At 37.6% G+C, this 21,662-nt stretch overlaps 1 protein-coding gene across 1 annotated transcript; it reads right to left on the bottom strand.

Moving 5' to 3' along the window:
* Positions 1–8,130: 8,130 nt before the first annotated feature.
* On the bottom strand, positions 8,131–14,923 carry LOC125265733 (histone H3-like centromeric protein A). The gene is made up of 5 exons (XM_048186122.1): positions 14,759–14,923; positions 14,334–14,473; positions 13,149–13,264; positions 12,938–13,012; positions 8,131–8,208 (listed from the first exon to the last, which is right to left on the bottom strand). The coding sequence occupies exons 2-5, from the start codon at positions 14,446–14,448 to the stop codon at positions 8,146–8,148; spliced, it is 369 nt and encodes a 122-aa protein (XP_048042079.1). The 5' UTR covers positions 14,449–14,473; positions 14,759–14,923; the 3' UTR covers positions 8,131–8,145.
* Positions 14,924–21,662: the final 6,739 nt, after the last annotated feature.

Raw genomic sequence — 21,662 nt, 5'->3', positions numbered from 1 at the left:
ATTTTGGAACCAAACTCTTCATTTATTTATTTCTGTACTTCTGTGTACGTATGTTAATAAGGTAGGCGGTCCTAACCTCAATGTAGGATTGGTCAAACAGGATTGTTTTTCGAAACCTTCTCCATACCTCTTCTACTCTATGTTTAACTTAAGAAACGGCAACAAAAGCGTAATTCTTTGGTTTATGCAGGGTGAAACATGCATTTAATGTTATGATTAGAATAGATTACGAATAGGTAACTATGGAAAAGGTTTCGAAAAGTTACAATTCACAACATATGTTTGTGTTGTAAACTTAAACCCATAAGTGTCAAATCGGTCATCAAAACATACAGGTGACAGGATGTTATAAATTACCCTATCCCCATGCTGTGCCATCCTCCGATTAATTGTTCTCTCGCACACTCCAAATAAATTAGCTATATCTCCAGCGGTGTGTTCCGAAAGGAGCTGTGCATCAATTATATGCAAAGGTAAAAGGTATGGTGGACGTCCCATGTTTGTCTCCATTTCTGAGCGCATGTGAAGCTGGAAGCGCATGTGAATCAGAAGGTAGTCGCTTGGTGCATGATCTATATCATTTGCTATTAAAGGCATATCATTAGCAATGATACTTAAAAAAAAAAAAAGCCATATTTAACAGAACTTGCCCACAGTAGTACAGCCGTAACGATAACGATCCTGTTTAACCAATCCTGCATTGAGAGAGAGGTTAGGACCACCTACCTTATTAACATACGTACAGAAATAATTAAATGTAGAAATGCATAAATAAATGTAAAAATAGAAAGGCTCTACCATCATCATGCCAAATTGTTTTGTGGGAGATGAAGCTTACACGCTGAGAAATGTCCTGCTGAAGCCTTACCCTCACAGACGACTACAGCCTAAACAACGCATTTTCAACCATAGACTATCCTGTGCAAGACGTGTTGTGGAAAATGCTTTTGAAATTCTAGCAAACCGCCTCAGGGTGTTCCGCACAACCATCTGCCTTAATCCCAACAAAGCAGTTACAGTCACTTTGGCTGCACTGTGCCTTCACAATTTCTTATGTCACAAGCACAATTTCTTACATCAAATGCCTACCTTCCCCCTGGCTACACTGACTGGGAGGATGAGAACCATCAGCTCCACAATGTGGCATGGAGACAAGAGAACCCTGCAGTCAGTGAACATGGGAGGAGGGAAAAACCCAACGTTAGCTGCCCATCTTAAAGAATACTTTGTCTCCCCAGCTGGTTGTGTACCATGGCAAGATCACTATGTCTAATGGATTTAAAAAAAAAAAAAAAAAAAAAACACACTTCACTGTCTATGTTTTCTGTATTATTTTTTATTTTTTGTTATTAGCAGCATGTTCTGTAAAACATTAAACATTTTACAAAACATTAACAGGTCAAACATTTCGAACAAGTGAAACAATATGAAAGATCACAAATTGCATTAATTCAAACACAAAAATCCCAAACAAAACTAAATAAAATTATATAAAATTACACCAAAAGTTAAGCATTGTGTTTCTTTGTGTTGCTCACAGCATTTTTGAACAGTACTCTAGGCAAAATAATGGCAAAATAAATTATAAAATTACAGCTCTTGTAACTGATTGCACCCTGTATCATCAAGCTGATGCATTAATGTGTAATTTGGCTGGGATATTAAGGAGCATGGGGGTGGGGGTGGTGCGGATGCTGTAGATGGTGGATTAGGAATGTATGTAGGCAGGGGTTAAATTGGGATTTGTTGTGTGGGGGGGCTCTGTGGTTTCAGGGGTGCATGTGTATGCGAAGACTACAAAATCTTAACAATTCACGAACTAAAATATAACAAGTTAAGAGAGTCCTCTGCTATGAACACTAAAATGCTGATCAAAATCATTCTATAGATACTGGTAGTGTGCAAAGCTACATCTGATGACAATCTTTCTGTAGGTCTGTGCCTTCTCCTTTGTGTCAGTATAAAATATAAGAGTGATGCTACCATTAAAAGAGAATATAAATACAAAATAAAGAGTTCGACATTGAGCCTTGTTTTGTGCTTGTCCCTTGGACAACTAAAATGGTCATTTACTTGTCAGAGTAACAAGTAGCTTGTCTGGGAAAATAGGATTTTTTGTGTGTTGTAAATATAATTTATTCTGAAACAAGCAACATTCTCATCAATTTTATCAGCAGTGATATATTTAAATCTGCATATTTATGTTATTTACCCTGGGGGTATTTTATTAACCTTTTATAAAGGGCATTTCCCCCCAATCTAATTAAATTTATGTTTAATCTTTTATTTCAAATTCTTACATTTGGTAAATTAAAATAGTAAGACACTATAAGGCTGTTACCAAATTAAATAATTTACAATGAAAAAGTACAATGAAATTAAACCGCCAGTAGATGGCGGCAAGTGACCGTCTTAATGAGTGAGCCACTGAGTCATTTATTCAAACGATTCATTCATTCAAAAGGCTGAATCAAGAATGAAGCAGTTGTTTATGATTGGGCCATTGAATCTTCACTCAACCGATTTGTTCAAAACACTGAATCATTCTAAACGGCTGAGCGTAGCTGCGAGATGCACTGGTTCTGCCTTGTTTGGAACTATTTTCGCTGCTACAATAGAACAAAAGCAGGCAATATTGCACCTAAAATGTAAGTGATTAATATTAATTACTTGTTTATTGAACTGTTGTATGAAATTACTGTCAATTTCAATCAAGGTGATATTCAGGAATTCAACACTTTCGGTCGTGTGATGCTTAACTTTATCATATGTCGTAAATAGCAAGCTATAAAAACCCCACATATTGAATTTTTATTTCAACATGATAACTGAGTTTCTTTGTGTGAGCAGAGCTCATCTCCTCGAGAGGTTACGTGCACCTCAACAGCGCAATAGGCTGTCACCGCCAATATACATTACGTTACATATATTATCCACTAGCCTACCACTATCGCCACTTAAGCTAAATGAATCATTCTCGCGTTTTGGTTGTTATTGTCATTTTAATCAAGCTACTTATCTGGTCAGGCAAGCAAAATTCTCTTTCACATCAAAAAATCCACTTGTCCTGCAGACGGCCCCGGTCCAATTTAACCCCTGTATGTAGGATGGGAAGAATAGTAACTTCCAGACATGGGGAAGCCTGGATGAGTTTGCATAGGATGCACAGAAATTTCACTTTCTTGAGCATCACAATTCTGAGACATTATAACTCTTTTTAATCTCAGTACTGGGGCAGGGATTTTAATTCACCCAAGTTCCTCCCCAACTTGTTTCCCAAAGGAATACTCCCCCTTTTCCTCTATATTAGAAATTCGGTCTGCAACCTTATTGAGTATTGCGATTTTTTTGTTGCTCGATGTTGTCATTTTTCTGAAACCTGTGCTTGGACGACATGATGGATTTCCAAAGGCAGGTGGCCCAAAGACAGGTGGTCCAGAGGCAGGTTGTTCCTTTTCACAAGGTGTGTCACAAGAACTCTGCTCTAAACCAGGTGACAGATCAGTGTCATTTTCCATATCACTGTCTGCTCCTCGAGCACTAGTGTCGTCTTCAAGCTATAAAAGATGAAACAATTAAAATGTAAACCAGGAAAATGACAACTGCCTACCCTGTTCCCACTATCTTCTTAATTTATCCTACTCTGTCCTCCTGTTACCCTCATCTACAGATTTTTACCCCTTGCCATTTCTTTTCCCTCCCATTTTTTCTCTCTCCCTAGTAAATCTACTTATTTCCAAACTACTTTGACTTGATCTTTGCAAAACAAAGGGCTTCAGGAACTGCAAGTGATGTAATACCCACTTCTGCCTTGCTGTTGGCTGTTTAAAGCCACAATCACTTGCTTTTTCCTTGATTAGTTTTCCAAACTGTGTCCTGAGCATGGCCATTCTTGTTTGGACATCGTGTACTGTATAAACACAATACCAGAAAAAAAGCAACTTTAAATTATTCTAACTATGCTGTCTCTGTGTATTTAGGGTGACCAGATTTTTTTTTACCCTTATACTGAGATATGAAAGAAAGGCAGTGTATAATATACCGTGTATATGTAGTACAGTTAAATATGACTTCTCTCACTCTCTCTCATAACTGCATATAAAATATTGATACGAGCCATGACTGTTTGCTACACATACAGGTTCTTTTTCAGCAACAGGAAACCGGGAAGTCTGGTCACCCTAGTGTGTGTGTGTGTGTTGTTGTATACATGGTTTATGAGGACACAAATGTGTATAATGACATGGGTCTTACAACGTAAACATGGTTTATGAGGACACTTCCTGTGCCCTCGTAAACCAAATGGCTTAAAAAAAAAACATAATAAACTGTGTTTTATTGAAATTAAAACGCAGAGTTTTCTGTGATGGGTAGGGGTAGTGTAGGGGGATAGAATATACTGTTCGTACAGTATAAAAAACGTTACGTCTATGGAGAGTCCCCGTAAACCACATATACAAGTGTGTGCGTGTGTGCGTGTGTGTGTGTGAGTGAGTGACAGAGAGAGAGAGAGAATTAAACACTATAGCTAGCATAGCTGTAGCTAACAATAGGTAACATCTCACCTGATAACTGTAGCTCTTGGGCGATCTGCTGTAAAATATCATCTCGGATGACCCTGTCATGGTACACACTGCTTGACACATCATACAGCTCTTGCTGTTCCTGCCAGAGTTCAGCGAGTTTATCTTCTTTTCAATAGTTCAAATTCACCATGGCGCTGTCATCTTCGTCCTTCTTCTGTGGTTTTCCTTAGCTCGTGATTGGTCAACTTCAGATAGATCAAATCGGCTTGTTGAACCGCACACATCATGAATTCAAATCGATAGCTCCCGAACTTTTTCGACAAGTTTAAAAATGATTGGGAGATCGGGAAGTGCTCGTAAAGTACTCTACTCGGCTCATAATTCCTCGCACACGATACAAGCCGCAACCATACAAGCATCAATGATTTCCACGCGATTGGAAAAAAAAAAAAAATGCCCGCAAGCTCGTACGACAGCAAAACTTGCACCGTGTATGCCTGCCTTAAGCATTCAAATGATTAAACTATTTCGCGAAAGGACGCAAAAGAGAACTTGCGCGCCGTTTTCTCCGTGCATAGAGCCGCGCCTTTGCGTCTCATATGTTCACGCATCATTTCTTTACAGAGAATGATAATTTCTGTTATATTTCCACTAACTTATGCAATATGAAGAGTTGAGCGCTCTCTCCCATCTCACTGCCAATGTCATCAAAATGATTAAAAAAAATCCATTTACTGAGTTCCTGTTTTTTTTTATATTTATAACATAAGTCTATATAAGTTATCACAAGCAAGAGTGCCGCTTTTCCGAACATTTGCACGATCGCAAATGTGATTGAATAAATGTGTTAAAACAACAATTCAATAAACAAGTTACAAACAAAGAAAAGAACAAACTGAAGAACAGCTGTGTCCCTGAGGAACACTGTTTTATTCCTCAAAGAATCAGCGTATTTTAACAAATCAGATGAGTAAGTGATTCACTTAGGTTATCCATTCATAAATACAGTCGCTTGTTTAGTTAAATTAGCACTTTGAACGACTCAGTTGAATGAAGGATTCAACTCACTCATTAAGACAGTGACTTGCCGCCACCTACTGGCGGTTTTAGTTTCATATTTAGAGTAGCCTATTTTTTTTATTATTTTTTTATTTTTTTCAATCAATTAATATTTCTACATTAAAGCTGTTATTTTTAGAACATTAATCCCCTAACATTATGTACAGTGTTGGGTAAGTTACTCTAAAAAAAATAATAATAATAATTAATTACTAGTTACTAATTACATCTTCAACATTGTAATTAGATTACTGAACTAATTACTCTCTTTCTAAAACTATTCCATTACTTATTAATAACTTTCTAAATCCCATATCAACCCCGACCAGTTACCTCGACCTCAACAATATACAGACATGAAACTGCTCTTTCAATTATTTTAAATAATATAAATTGCATAAATTATTCTTGAACTGACCAAAGGGAGAAAGTTACATTACATTGTAAAATTTTGATGTTAAATCCACTATTTTATATTGAATTGTTGTATACAGCATTTAATGGAATCACATCAGAAGTAACTGTAATTAAATTACAGATAAATTAAGCGTAATCCCTTACTTTACTTTTTGAAGGAAAAGTAATTACAGTAAATAATTAGTTAGTAATGCATTACACATCTGAGCTGCATTAAACAGTATGTGTAAATTCAAAGATGGATTTTGTTGATACTGATTTTATTTGATTGGTAATAGCCATACAGTGTCTTCTTATTCTGATTTAATTAATTGATTAAATGTAAGAATCTATCATAAGAGGACATTTAAAAATACGGTTCATCTCTGGCTTTATAGCTCAGTGTTATTTCACGTTTTTTAGGGATCTTCTCTCAACTGAGAGAGCACATCCTGTATTTTATTGTATTATAATGTTTATTTAATATTACCTCTAAACTTTGACTAGGCTAGGAATGTTGCATATTAATTGTTCTAGGGACCTCAAAGCACATTTTAATTTGTGTATTTTTGCTATATAATGATGTTCTATGTGAGGTCATTTGTAGCTTAAGTATGGCCCAAACATAAACTCAAGCCCAGGGACGCAAGACCCCCCAGTCGTGCCCTGATTGTATTTGTGCTATTGCTTGTAATTTTTTTATTTGTTCTTATTCTAATACTGATGGTTTACTTGTATTTATATTTTTTAAAATATTTATTTTTTGTGATGGGGCCAGTGAAAATGTTTGCAAGGCAAGTAAAAATCTAATCCAGAATGAACATGTAGAAAAACTTTTTTGTGTTGAGCCCTGTAAATGTAGGGAGTCCCTTTTAAGACCTGCCTCTTTTGTTATAAAATAAAGTTTTGTAATGGAGGAAAAAAAATAAATAATGTTAAAACTCTTAAAACTCTGGGCCCACCAGGAATTTCACTTGGCCCACCCTACATCTCAAGGCTGGAGCTGGGCCTGGTTGGAATGGGAGTGAAGTATACAGTACTGTATATGAAATGACAAAGCCTGTCATTTCATTATAAATAATAGTTTAGCATTCAAATATCACGAATATGGAAACATTTGGATTTGTGCTGAATTGGAGAGGTAGACTACATGTTCTTTTATTTTTCATTCTCATTCTATTCTGAATACTATTGAATTTCTGGTGGGCTCATTATTATTCTTAATGAAAAACAAAACAAGAAAAACAACTAATCCGTTGCAGGTTCCTTATTAGCATTGGGTTTAAATCCAAAATATTGCTAAATAGGCGCTTATATACTTTGCCTTGAAATCTAATCTTCATCCATCAGCTCCTTACTTTCATGATAAATTAAATCTGTCTCCTGCTGCTGGTCTGTGCTGTGACTCTCTTTAGGCTAATGCTGCATTAAGCAGAAACATTCAGTTTTTAATTGTAGAGTCTCTTCTCTAACTGAACTAAATGATTTTTATTACTATAAAAAAAAATAATAATAAAAAAAAACACGATGGCTGGGGGTGGTGCCATGGTGGGCAAGTGATGTAACCGGTGTTGCGGCTGAACACCATGTAACACCAGTAACACAGACTATCACAGCAAGCCTACTGGTTACAGATTATGTTCTCTTTTGTTGCTGTAGTTACGTATTAGTTTCACATATGTCTAGTAGGTATGTAATGATGCACCCAGAACCGGATGAAATTTGATTTAAGGGGTAATGAACAGCATTGTTTTATTGTTTTGTAGTGTTTCCTGTGGTGCACTTATAATGTTAGTATGCCACTAACGAATGCTTTCATCGTCACTAACAGTGCAAACGCGACATAAATAAGATTCGTTGAATAAAACGGGAGGCGAGTGTCCAGAACTCTAAACTTGTCACTGATAAACTTGTGCCGTTTAATTGACAGCTCCAGCGAGCGGGTGCAGTTTGATTGACAGCTCGAACGATTGCAAAGGGAGCTTTTTTTGATCGCTTTCTTTATATAATTTAATCACCGTTTAAATAAATTATTTCCATCCTACTAAGAGAAACAACTGAAGTTAACCGTTAGTCACTGGTTTGATTTACTGACAGACAAAGAACATTTGACTGTACATGAAACATTACATATCAAATCAGGCATTAGAACAGTAGGAATAACTCAGTTACTTACATGTTGCTGCATTACTGTCGAGTCCATATCATAAAAGTCTGTTTGCAAAGCCTGCGCCGAAATGCGATTGATTTACCAAAGAATCCACAGTGACATACCAAATAGAAACTGTGACATTCACATTGTTGAAAATAAATAAGCATATTCCTAGCAAAAGGATCTTTTGAAAGGTAATGCTATTCTTGTCCTGTTGTATCGCTCTCCTCTCATCTCACTAACATGCCAGTGGGTGGGGCTAACATTGCAATCATGAAGTAGGTGTTCCAGGACCAGTTGTTCAATGGGCCTGGGCTGCATTCCACTCCAGTTTTAGACACGCACTCGTGAACTTCCCTAAGCACTTCTCCTCAGGGGAATCCCTGCCGCCATTTTGAAGTGCGTTCCACTTCGTGGACGAGGGAAGTTTATATAGACAGACCCTCGCTCCCTCGATTTTGACCGAGGAGTCTACTTCATATGTACACTTCAGGCAGCTCCATAACCCACAATGCAACACGATTGTGACGTCACCACATATTGCATTTAATTTACCCACCACAAACAACTCTATGATATATTAATTTTTTAAATATTTAAAACGCACATATATACATATAGAATACTGCATTAAACAATTTTGTAAGGGGAAAAATAAATAAATCAGCTCTATTGTGGATTCCAAGTGATCAAGGGCTTAGGACGTTCCAATTCAGCCCATTGGGTTCCACTAGTAGTGGGCACTCAAGCAACGTAAGCAATGACGTACATCCGAGTCAACGAGACTGAGGGAAGTTAGCGAGGGAAGGTCATAGAAAAACGAACTAGAACGCAGCCCTGGTGTCAATAAAAGCTTTTATTTGACTAACAAGGAAGTTTTCAGTTCTGAAACTTACAGGATATTTGTATAGTGCGATGACCTCTTATATATCAAAAGCTCAAGGAAAAGTTGACTTCTCAATTCATGACCCCTTTAAAATGTGTGACGATTCAAGTTGGTTGATGCTAAATGAATCGCGATACATTTGAGGGCGGGGGTTTGTATGAATGTATAGCTGAGGGGAACTGACTGTGTAAAAAAGTTTAGATGGCATTATCTTTTCATCTTACTTTCGTACAATGCATTTTAAAGTAGGTTTTTCAATATTGTGAATCATATCGCATTGTGAGTTGAGTCCCTAATGCAGTGGTCGCCAACCCGTCGATCGCAATGGACTCGTCGATCTTTATCACTTTCCCAGTAGCTTGCGAAAATAACAGAAATATGAGTAACGTTACAAAAATACATTACATTTCTCCAGTCATTGTACTGTATTTTTGTATTTATTTTATGTTATTTTCGGGCGCTACTGGGACAGTGATAAAGGTGAATAGTCCACATCAAATGCTGAAGACGGACGCAAAAAGGGGAAAGTCTGTAGCAGACAGTGTTCACGATGCTCGAAATATAGGAAGAAAATATAAATATTTAATTAGGGGAGAAGGGTTATGAATGCATCTCTGAAAGGAATTGTCTTCAGAAAAATTTCGATGGCAATAGCATTTTATTTTTCTCTTACCTCAGAATAAATAGCTAATTATTAGCGCAGTTCAGCTTTGTTTACAGCGGTAACCAAGGAAACACTGTGTCACTGCTGCTCCATAGTGCCACCTGCTGTCAGAGAGTGAATTTGTCTCATTCAGCCTCTCTGTTGTTTTTTTTGTGTGTAGCATATAATTTCAAAAAGAAAGTCAAACCGTTCCATTTTTGCTTTAAATCTTGAAATCAAATCTAATTAAAATAAAAAACTGCTCATGCAATGTGTGTAGCATCTTTGTTTGGATTGTGATTAAAAAGCAGTGTTTTTTTATAAGCAGTGATTATTAATAAAGCCTGTTGTTTTATCATATTGTAACACTACTCAATTCAACACAAGGGAAATTCCTTCACTGTGATAGACCTATAAGTCATATTTCCCTTTGAGCTCATTTCCTACAATATTTAAATTTCACGGGTGAAGAAGTGTTTCTTGTGTGTCTTGTAACTATAGAAATGCGATGACGGCATAACACTTTTTAAGCTACTTTAAATCATTAAATTATTGTTAGTTATTTTTAGGAGTGAGGTACCGAGCTCATGTCGTTCCACACCCGTAAGACCTTTGTTCATCTTCAGAACACAAATTAAGATATTTTTGATAAAATCTGATGGCTCAGTAAGGCCTCTATTGCCAGCAAGATGCCCAGAAAGGTATTAAAAACATATTTAAAACAGTTCATGCAAGTATAGTGGTTCAAACTTATAAAGCGACCGATGGCCGATTTCAAAACACTGCTTCAAAGCTTTATAAAACTTTCGAATCAGTAGTTCAGATCACGTATTAAACTTAAAACTTAAGTCATGTGAACTATTGAAATTCCGAAAAACTTATGACATAAAGCCTTGTTTACTGAAACCACGTGACTTTGGCGCTCCAAACCACTGATTCAAAACAAAAGATTCGTAAAGCTTCGAAGCAGTGTTTTGTAATTGGCCAACACTAGATATTGTTGAAAAGTCATTATTTTGTTTTTTTTTGGTGCACAAAAAGTATTCTTGTCACTTTATAATATTGAGTACTCACATGAACTGTTTTAAAGGGTTAGTTCACCCAATCAGCGGTTCGGAGCGCCAAAGTCACGTGATTTCAGCAGTTTGGCGGTTTGACACGCCATCCGAATCATGATACGACACAAAAGATTCATAACGCTCCGAAGCTTAATGAAGCAGTGTTTTTAAATCGGCCATCACTATATAAGTCGTCATTTTGTTTTTTTTTGGTGCACCAAAAATATTCTTGGCACTTTATAATATTAATATTGAACCACTGTACTCACATGAACTGATTTAAATATGTTTTTAGTACATTAATGGATCTTGAGAGAGGAAGTGTGGCTATGCAGGTCTATGCAGGCCATCGGATTTCAACAAAAATATCTTAATTTATGTTCCAAAGATTAACAAAGGTCTCACGGGTGTGGAACGGCATGAGGGCGAGTAATAAATTATAATATGTCTTTAGTAGCTTTCTGGGCATCTGAAAGTGTTAATTATCTTGCTGGCAACAGAGGACTCACTGAGCCAACGGATTTCATCAAAAATATCTTAATTTGTGTTCCGAAGATGAAAAAAGGTCTTACGGGTGTAGAAAAACATGAGGGTGAGTAATAAATGACAATTTTCAATTTTTGGGTGATCTAACCCTTTAAGGACAACAGTTTCATTTTTTTTTCTTCTTTCTTTTTTTTGTAATTTGGGGTTATTATATACCTGCATATTCACTGACATTCACACTACATAAACATTTTTTCCTTCAAAACAAAACTAAATAGTTTGCCTTTATGGGTACTGTGAAGTAGGGGTGTGTGATATCACGATTTTTGATCGTGACAAGCAGGGCAGGGCGAGAGACGTGAGAGAACGGCGCGAGGCCGGTGGCATGATTGCTAAGGAGCATCACCTGCGCACTGCACCGGTCTTGTATCTCTCACAGAGGAGCTCCGGAAGCATAAAAGGAGGAGCGACGAAAGTGAAGGACGAGAGAGGACCAGGCCTGGATTTGTGTTATGTTTTTATTATGTTTGTGTGTGCGGCAGTTGTCAGTGAGGGATGTTTATTTTTTGTTTATTTTGTATTAAAGTGTGTTGAATGTCCGCCAGTTCCCGCCTCCGTCTTCCTTATATATGGACTGCGTTACATTAGTGTCAAAACCCGGGAAAGGAGGATGCGGGAACCTGCGAACATTCAACACACCTGCTTGTCACATTGACCGTGAACAATTAAAATGTCTCCACAATCTGCTTTTGAAGAAGTATCGTTCTACAGTGCATTCTATCAGTTCTGGCGCCTCCGTCTCAACATACTGTACAACGCGACATACATTCACATCACATTAACGCACAAGTAGGGTTACGATCACGTGACAGTGCAGTTATTCACAATCACAAAAGTTTATTATTTGCATGTGTTTTAAAGCCTTGCTGGTTAAACATGAATGACATGCCTATGTTCTGACATGCGCTTTCCTGAGTGCGTACACCCGAAGTGCATGCACACTAAAAGCCTGTCAAACAGTGCTCGAGCAATAAATTTGTTATCTTTTGCATCTTATTGCGCCTTATTGAGCTTAAACCGTCAAACACACACAAGGTTTACATAAACACAATTGGTTACATCTTAAGTGAACGTAAACTAGTTGAGAGAAAACTGGATGCGTGTCTGTATATTAGATCCATGCATGAAGACTTAAAGTGATAGCAGCCTAATAAACCTGCTTCCGCTTGTCATAAATGTTAATCAAACAACAAAAGACAAAGAGAAAATCACTTACTGCTCTTCACTGAATAACTTCAGTAGCTTTAATATGAATAAGTATTATGTATAATTTTTTTACAGTGAAGTCTATGTAGCATTTTATTTTTACATTTGTGTATTCAATTTCTTACTTGAATACTACTGTTAAATACACCTACTGAAAAAAAAAAAAAAAAAAAAAAAAAAAAAAGAGCACTGTTTTACATTTGTATATTATATTGTATTTGTAATGTGCATCTCTGCTCACCTACTACCATGTCCTAAATGGCCTGTCATTCTTTTTTCTTTTATATTTTGTTACCTTGTTAGGCTACATTTTTAAAATAGGGAAATTAGTTTGGTTGTACTTGTGTTTGCTTGAAAAATAGTAAAACCAACATGAAAAATCTTGATAAAATTGTGAAAAAAAAAAATTATACATTTTATAATACAATGTAAATGCAAAATAAATACTTTTTAATCATCACCTACCTCCTGTAAAGCCATTAGAGCATATCCTTGCCACATCATGTGCTCTCGACTAAATGTCTGACACACTTCTCGCACCTGTCAGGAAAAAAAAAAATTTTACATCACTGTTACACCTATGAAAATAGCTTGTTCATGTTTAGAATTAGAATTAGTCAAAGGTTTATCATAGGGTCTAAAGTGAATGTTGAATAATGCAGAGAACCAGTAGTACCAGTCGCGAAAATGGGGCCTTGCGCAGCAACAGATCAGTAGACTTCTGATATTTGCGTATCTCCATAAGCGCGCGTGTGCCAGGGCGAAACCTGTGTTTCTTCCGTGGGGATGCTTCTAGTACAGACAACAAAAACAAAATGGTTTATTTAGCTGATGCTTTGACATACAGTTCACTTTTCACAGGTTCAGTTCACCTGTAAGCAGGTGAAGCAGGGTTAACCACTGATCTATATAGAGAACATTATACAGATCAGTGGGGTTAAAAGGTTAGTTCACCCAAAAATTAAAATGTTGTCATTAATTACTCAACCTCATGTCGTTCCAAACCCATAAGACGTTCATCTTTGGAACACAATGAAGATCTTTTTGATCATCAGAGAACATAAAATCTCAACTGAACCTGAATGACGCACGAGAACAAACCTCTTCCAGAAGCTCAAACTTGCCGCATAACCAACCATCTCTTCAGAAAATTTGGACTAAACCACTCAAATCATATGGATTAGTTTTACGATCTCTTTATGAATATGATTTTTTTAAGAGCCAAAGTTCTAGTTGTGAAGGCAGTCTATTGAAGGATAGAATGCTGTCAGATTTCATCAGATCTTCATTTGTGTTCCGAAGATGCTTATTGTGATGAGTAGCAATTTGTATTTAGTTGAATGAGGATCATCATTTACAGATCTATTTGACACAGATTTTATCGATACCGTAGCTTAACTGCTAAAAGAATGCTTGCTTATGTCAAATTTGCCATTGTTTGTGACTTGATTTAGTCATTATCAGTAAAAAAATGTTTGTTATATAATAGATTAAAGACAATTAATAAATAAATACGACTCCCAATAGTTTCTTGAAAAGTTACATTTAAAACATTTGGCACAAAACACAAATCTAACTCCATAGGTAATAGAAATTTGAGGTTAACATTTGAGACCATATTTGCTTGCGGTTAAACAATCTTATAAGAATTATATTTTAGCCCAACTATAAAATTACTACTCTCTTGAAATTTTTACATGGCTGGTGTAAAACATAAATAACTTGATCAGAGCCCTTTAATGGGAGTCGCATTTTGCTGCTGCGCTAAACCACCTGCCCATAAACTGCATGAAAACATTTTAGTGTGCGTAGCGTGCATTACACACATTGCCAAGAGAGGGAAACCAATATGAGAGCTTACCGGAGGGTCCGCTGGTCCGGCGGGTTCTGGCTGTTAAAGGTGGTGCAGGGGGAGATCTGCGTCTGGGGGTCGATGGCTTTCGCTTGTGTGCCGATTTATTGTGCCGCATGACCATACAATATCAGATCAACAGCACTAGACTGCAACACATCAAATGCAAATCACAGTATTCTCTTAACACACATAAAATGTTTATTCTGTTAGTAGTGTGTATCCGTAAATAACATACGTAAATTTAAAGTGCTAATCTCACATTAATCTTCGGAAAACGTATTCTTTACTTCACATGCAACACTACAAACTATTAAAATGAATAAAAGCACAGCGATTGCGCGACGTCAGACACTTTCTCTCTATCCAGGAAAATTAAACAAAGTCGACAAATTTCAGGCAATCAAAATACATAAAAATAACATACTATTTACCAGAATTTAATATCGTAGTTTGAAAGTCTTCTTTCATGCACGAATTCAAATAGTGCTTTACACCGCCCACGTATTTCCCTACCCAATGAGGGAGGTCTTCTTCTTCTTCTTCTTCTTCTTCTTGATTTTTATGGCGGTTGGCAAACAACTTCAAGGTGCATTACCGCCACCTGCTGGTTAGGACTGTGGACCAAGAACGTAAAGACCTTTACCTACACCAATGAGGGAGGTAATACGCACGTGACGTTATAAGAAGACAGTTTATTGGGCCACTCCTGTATTTTCTAGGGATGTATACAAAAACGCAGTTTTATTATGGTTTGTACTGCCATGTACCAGTAATAAAGTGCTAAAAATGTATATGTTTGTTCCCTTCCAAAGAAATAGAATGAGAGTTAGAATCGCGGAGCATTAAACAAAGGGCAACGGGGGGGAAATGAGTGGACTTTAGTATGGAGTCAAATTAATGCCTTAAAGTTTTGCACAAAAATAAAGTTTTGCAAAACAAAACAAAAAAAGAATTGAGCAATAAAATTTTTTTTGCAAACAATAATAAAGAATTGCAAAGGAAAAATAAAGTATTGAGCAGAAAAAAATAAGTTTTGCAAACAAAAATAATAAATTGCAAAATAAAATAACGTAGTGCAAAAATAAAAATATAATCAATTACAAAAATCAATGACAGCTGTAATCCTATTTTATCTTTGCCACATATTTTTCATGCTCAAACCTACTAAATCATTTGCAACACTCATTTTATTCTGCGTTTCAGTCAAGCGTGCGCTCACGATACCGGTTTTCCTTTGCGCTGCACTTTTCTGTGTGGATCTCTTTATGGCACTGGTTTGACGTGGGGGTGGAGTCAAGAAACGGGGGCACGCCCCCGCGAAACACGTCATCGGCAGGAGACGCAGATCGCAACAGAACAGATCAAGCATAGAGACAGAGCGCATTTATTATAATCTGAAAACCCGCCCACTGGGGGGAAAACAATCCAACCGTCTCCATTGACTTTGTATTGCGTGAGGCTGCCTTCTTGTCTTTTCTGACTTATTACAAAAAACAGAACAATGCCTAAAAGCTGCTGTGTGACAAGGTGTACAGCTAACAAGCTAAAAAACTCAGAAATAAGTTTTTATAAGCTGTCGACCCCAAAAAACGAATGTTTAAGGACACACAAGTGATTACAGGCAGTGAGACAGAGCGCAACGGGTCATATTACTATTAGAAATGCATTGGAGGGGGTCGTAATCGGTGACAACATATGCTAAACAAACCAACAAAAACAAACCATTCATTATTTTTAACCATGTCAAAGAATTATTTCACCTGTCGCCGATTACGTTCCCCTCCAATGCATTTCGCGGGGGCGTGCCCCGTTTCTTGACTCCACCCCCACGTCAAACCAGTGCCATAAAGAGAACCGCACAGAAAAGTGCAGCGCAAAGGAAAACTGGTATCGTGAGCGCACGCTTGACTGAAACGCAGAATTAAATGAGCGTTGCAAATTATTTAGTAGGTTTGAGCATGAAAAATATGTGGCAAAGATAAAATAGGATTACAGCTGTCATTGATTTTTGTAATTGATTATATTTTTGATTATATTTTTATTTTTGCACTTTTGTTTGCAAAACTTATTTTTTTTCCGCTCAATACTTTATTTTTCCTTTGCAATTCTTTATTTTTGTTTGCAAAACATTTTTTTATTGCTCAATTCTTTTTTGTGTTTTGCAAAACTTTATTTTTGTGCAAAACTTTAAGGCATTAATTTGACTCCATACTTTAGCGTAAGAAGCTTAGCGATGTGGTTCCTGTTACTTTTCTCAGCGCTGGTCAAGAGGGACCAATGGTTGAATCCCAAATAGCACACTTGTATGTACTTTCGGTCTTGTGGACTTATGCTGCATTCACGTCACCTCGTATTTACCGGAATCTTGAAATGACAACACTTGACGTTATATTCGGAGCTGTTCACGTCCTTTTGGTCCTTGAACTGGGAATTATGCGTTTCCATTGCAGCACTATCGACGCCTAAATGAATCTACAGCGGTCAGGTGGTACAGCGCGGCCACGTGGTACATCTGGGAGCTTTCAGACAACTCCCAGCTTACAAGCTGTAATTACGAGCGCTATGAGGACGTGAACGCTTTTTACAAGCTAGAATCTCGTAACTACAGGAATTACGAGGCCGCGTGAACGCACCTCTCTGCCCTGTCCAAATACCCACACTTGCGGTCTTTGCACTTGACCACTTGTCTACTTACGTGGCGTATTTCCTGTATTTGGCCCAAGTGTTCACGTGTGTGTGTGTAGAACTTGTTTACCCAATGGGACACACTTAATAGTCCTGCAAAAAATGCAAGCGTTTACAGAACTTTAAAAATTATTATTTTCAATACTTTGCATTTTAAAATACTCTTCTAAATGTCTGAAAATTTCAAATTTAAGTGATAAAAAGCCGTTTCAGATGATGCACAAAATACACTACTAATCTTTGCATCAATAAAATGTGCAACACTTTATATTTTACTACCAAAATATATGTAATATATAATAATTTAAAGGTGTAATATGTAACAATTTTGCAGTAAAACATCAAAAAACCACTAGGGCAGTGTTATATATTTTGAGTACTTACAACATGCCATATGTCACTGCAGCCACCGAGGGAACACACAGAGTAACGTTATAACATAATTTTCAACACAGTCAAATGTATCTAATATGATAAATAGAGTTACGTTACATCATACTCATGACCAGAAAAGCGCGCCGGCAACTGTGGCATAATAAAAGTTCCGCTGCTCGTGAGGCGTGTGTTGCGAAATCGTTCCAGTGGCCTCATTCAGCTCCCACAACACTCGGTCCTGCTCTGCTTCATACTACAGTGACGTTAATAATCGCATCCATGATAATAATAAAAAAGAGTCTCAATTCTTTTCCACCGGCCGCTGAGGTGAAGACAACATGTCCCAAGATTCCGTGCTCAAACTTGGCATCATCAAGCTACGCCTTTTTTTTGAATATGCCTCTAGCGGACAGAAAATATTACATAGTGCACCTTTAACTTACAGTCAAATGTTTTCCTTGACATCTCGCGATTTTGCGGCATGTGAGTTCCTCGTTGCATGCTTCAGCTGAGCCCACAAGTCTGAATCCAGCAGTCAAAGTGGCATTACATTACGAAAGTGTGGACTTAGAGGAAGATCCAGGGCCGGCCCTAGCTTTGATGGGGCCCTTAGCAGAATTTCATTTGGGGGCCCCTCGGTTAATATAACTAATGATAAACAGTATCTTTTTATATAAAAAATAAATGTAAATGTATAGAATGGACAATGTTAAAATAAATACTTAATTACATAAAATTAACAGTTTAGATGGAAATGTAAGAAATGAAGATAACAATAATAAATATATTATTAACATTAAAGGGATAGTTCACCCAAAAATGAAAATTCTGTCATCATTTACTCACTCTCATATTGTTCCAAACCTGTATGAGTTTCTTTCTTCTGTTGAACACAAAATAAAATAAGATATTTTGAAAAAACCCACAAACTGTTTGGTTATACACCCACATTCTTCAAAATATCTTATTTTATTTTGTGTTCAGCAGAAAAAAGAAATTAATACAGGTTTGGAACAATATGAGAGTGAATAAAAATAATGATGACAGAATTTTCATTTTTGGGTGAACTATCCCTTTAAGGACAAGGGCAGCATGTTAACTATTACTCAGAAGCATGCCTTCTCCATCGTTTTTGTTTCTTGTTCTCTTGGTGTATCTTCTGAACTATGTTGCAATGGTGGATGCACTATTTTTCTTCTCCGATCCTGCTTAGTGAATAAAAAGCAGTTGCAAATGATGTACAAAATACACATATCCCATTCATCTTTGCATCAATAAAATGCGCAACACTTTATATTTTACTACCAGATTATATGTATTATATAATTAATTTAACTTGCAGTCGTATGTTTTCCCTGACATCTCGCGATTTCGGGGCATGTGAGGTTCCAAACATAATGCATAATGCAAACATAATGAATGGTATTCAAGGTAGTGTGGGTTTAGTGTGCACTAAGGGCACTGCACTTTAAAGGGATAGTTCACCCAAAAATGAAAATTTTATGTTTATCTGCTTACCCCCAGAGCATCCAAGATGTAGGTGTCTTTGTTTCTTCAGTAGAACACAAATGATGATTTTTAACTGCAACCACTGCCGTCTGTCAGTGGTATAATGCAAGTCAGCGGGAACTTGGACTATAAGAGTAAATAAAACACGACAGACAAATCCAAATTAAATCCTGCGGCTCGTGACGACACATTGATGTCTTAAGACACGAAACGATCGGTTCGCGCTCTGACAGCGGCAGTGATGTCTGGCGCTCATTGAAGTATATGCACGAGACATCACTGCCGCTGTCAGAGCGCGATGAAGGGGTGGATTCTGGAATCCACTGCCGCTTCAATATATATCTTTTAAGTTATTAATCAACATTTATATTTCTGTTAAAATATTTGAATGACTTCTTCAATGTATGTTAAAGCGTCTATTTTCCTCTGTACCTCTCACTAAGAGAAAAGAACATGTTATCAGTATGTTTTGGGGAAAGTTTCCTGCTCAGAGCAGAGCTCAGATCAACTTCAGCCTTGAAGAAGCTGTGAATCATGTGTATCTGTGTATGTGTGCTAAGAGTTTTGTGCAGGTCCCTTTGTACTGGAAAACTGGCATTCTGCTTGAGACCAGCAGACACCACATCATGACCCCAAAAGGACATCCGGTACCTAAATCCAGGGTCCCCCTCGTCATCACCGCGACGAAGGGAGATATGCTTCTTACTATCTGTCCATGTGTGGAAAATTTCTAATCTTGTCTATTTTTCTTAGCCAATCAGAATCATTCAACCTGAAGTAATGACGTAGTTAGTTGATTCTGTTAGAGTATAATTGTTGTGGAAATGTGAATGTACGCAGAGCGGCCTACGAACTCCTTGTGAGACATGAAGCTGGCTTCTGCTGATGAAACTACAAACTATTCTTCATTAAATTTTTCTTCAATTTATTATTTTTTTTTTAAACTTTGACTCCGGGTCTTTATTCAACATATCTGGTAACAAGGGTCCCTAACAGTTTATGGTGGAGGAATTGCGAGCAATCATTCTTTGGTGACATCCCTGACTAACCAACAAACAAGGTAGGAAGATTTATTTATTTATTGGTTAGGGCTGTCTGGTTGAAAGAGTTGAGAGGATTGGGAAGTGAGACGGTGGGTTTACGCACTCAGACGTGAGTGTAGGACACCAGGTCCTTGAATACAGGCTGGTGTATTACCGAAAGCCATAAGAGGCAGACGGTTGGTGATAACTACACTCCATTAAGGAGTTGGAAAGCACTGAAAGCCATAAGAGGCAGACAGTGTGGGGATACTACACTCCATTAAGGGGTTGTAAAGAAGTTACTACTAGTGTGTCTCACGAACCAAAGCTCTCTGACTCCAATTCCAGACAGGGGCGCCCCGAGCTTAGAGATTCAGGTAGTCAGGAATAGAAGCTTTTAGTTAAATACGATAAAATAAAGATAGGGATAGGGTTGGTTGGTCACGGATGCATCAGGAACGATCCCGACAACAATAAAATTATGACACTAATTGGATTGGACCAGTATATGTAACTGATTTTGGAGTATACTTTGCAGTTTCATCAAGCAGAAGCCAAAGCTGTGTTGTTTAAAGATCGCCGCCTCCATCTGTTCAGGTGAGTATTAACTTTTACTAAGATATGGCTGACAAATGGAGTAACTTGATCAGTCCTGATACAGATGACACAGAAGGGAGTAAACGCTGTAAGCAGCTTTGCTCTGAGGCTCTCACTTCAAAAAAATATGCAGAGCTAATCAAGAAAATGGTTAGTCAGGGCTTTGATTCTGATTGGAATGTTGTTCAACAACTTGACTGGCTACAGACCAAGAAAGAGCCTGAAAGATTTAAATTTCTTGCTGTTTGTGCTTATTCTTGGATTTGTAAAATGGGTGGTGTACCTTTAACTCTTGAAAAGAAAATCCCAGACGTAACTGAGGGATGGTACAGTCTGACTGCCCAACGTGATAAAATATGTGAAATCACAGGAATTGACGCAGGGTTTGATCTGAGTAGTTGGAGTAAAGGACTTGAAGTAGTTTGTGAAAAAGCAGATAGAGCCATGAGCTGTAAATTATTGCAGAGTGTGTCTGCTCTCTCCGCTTCCGAGCTCTCTTCTCAGACTGTTCAGGCAGCTGCCACTTCAGGCACCACCCCACAGACTGAGAACCAGACTGATAGCCCTTACACTGAGATGTGCAGTTTATTGAATGTTGCTGCTGCAAATACCCTTCACACTTATGCAGAAACCCCAAAGCTTCCTACCATGCAAGTAAAGCCTAACACAGGTCCCGAAGTCAGAAATCTCCATCTGACCCCCATGGAACTGAATGTGGTCACTTCCAGGGGGACTGTCTCAGCTGCTCCAGTCAGACGTTCTGACAATGTTGAGAGAAACATAGAGGTGGGAGCCGCTTTTGAGCTCGGAGAGTGGACTAGACTCTCAGCCTCTGAGAAAAACAGTTTGCTTGCAGGATTGGAACCTTTTAAATTGTTTAACCCAAACAAAGTCTTGTGGGATAAAATAGAAGCAGTTGCTAGGCAACAAAATTTGGGCATAGCGGATGTACAGGTTCTGGTAGAAAGTCTGGTTCCCTCAAGTAAATTACGTAGAATTCAGGGAATTGAGTTTGGCCCTAGGGCCCCAGTAACTTGGGGACAATATTGCATGGCTTACAGTGACTATAAAAGACAGTGTACCAGTACAAGTAAAAGAAATTTTGGGCCGGGGATCCTTTCCCTGGACAAGTGTAACGCAAGTCAAA

The sequence above is a fragment of the Megalobrama amblycephala genome, linkage group LG3, assembly GCF_018812025.1.
Source record: "Megalobrama amblycephala isolate DHTTF-2021 linkage group LG3, ASM1881202v1, whole genome shotgun sequence".
NCBI classification, from domain to species: Eukaryota; Metazoa; Chordata; class Actinopteri; order Cypriniformes; family Xenocyprididae; genus Megalobrama; species Megalobrama amblycephala.
Note: the sequence above shows the minus strand (reverse complement) of the source record. Positions and strands in the feature narration are given on the sequence as shown.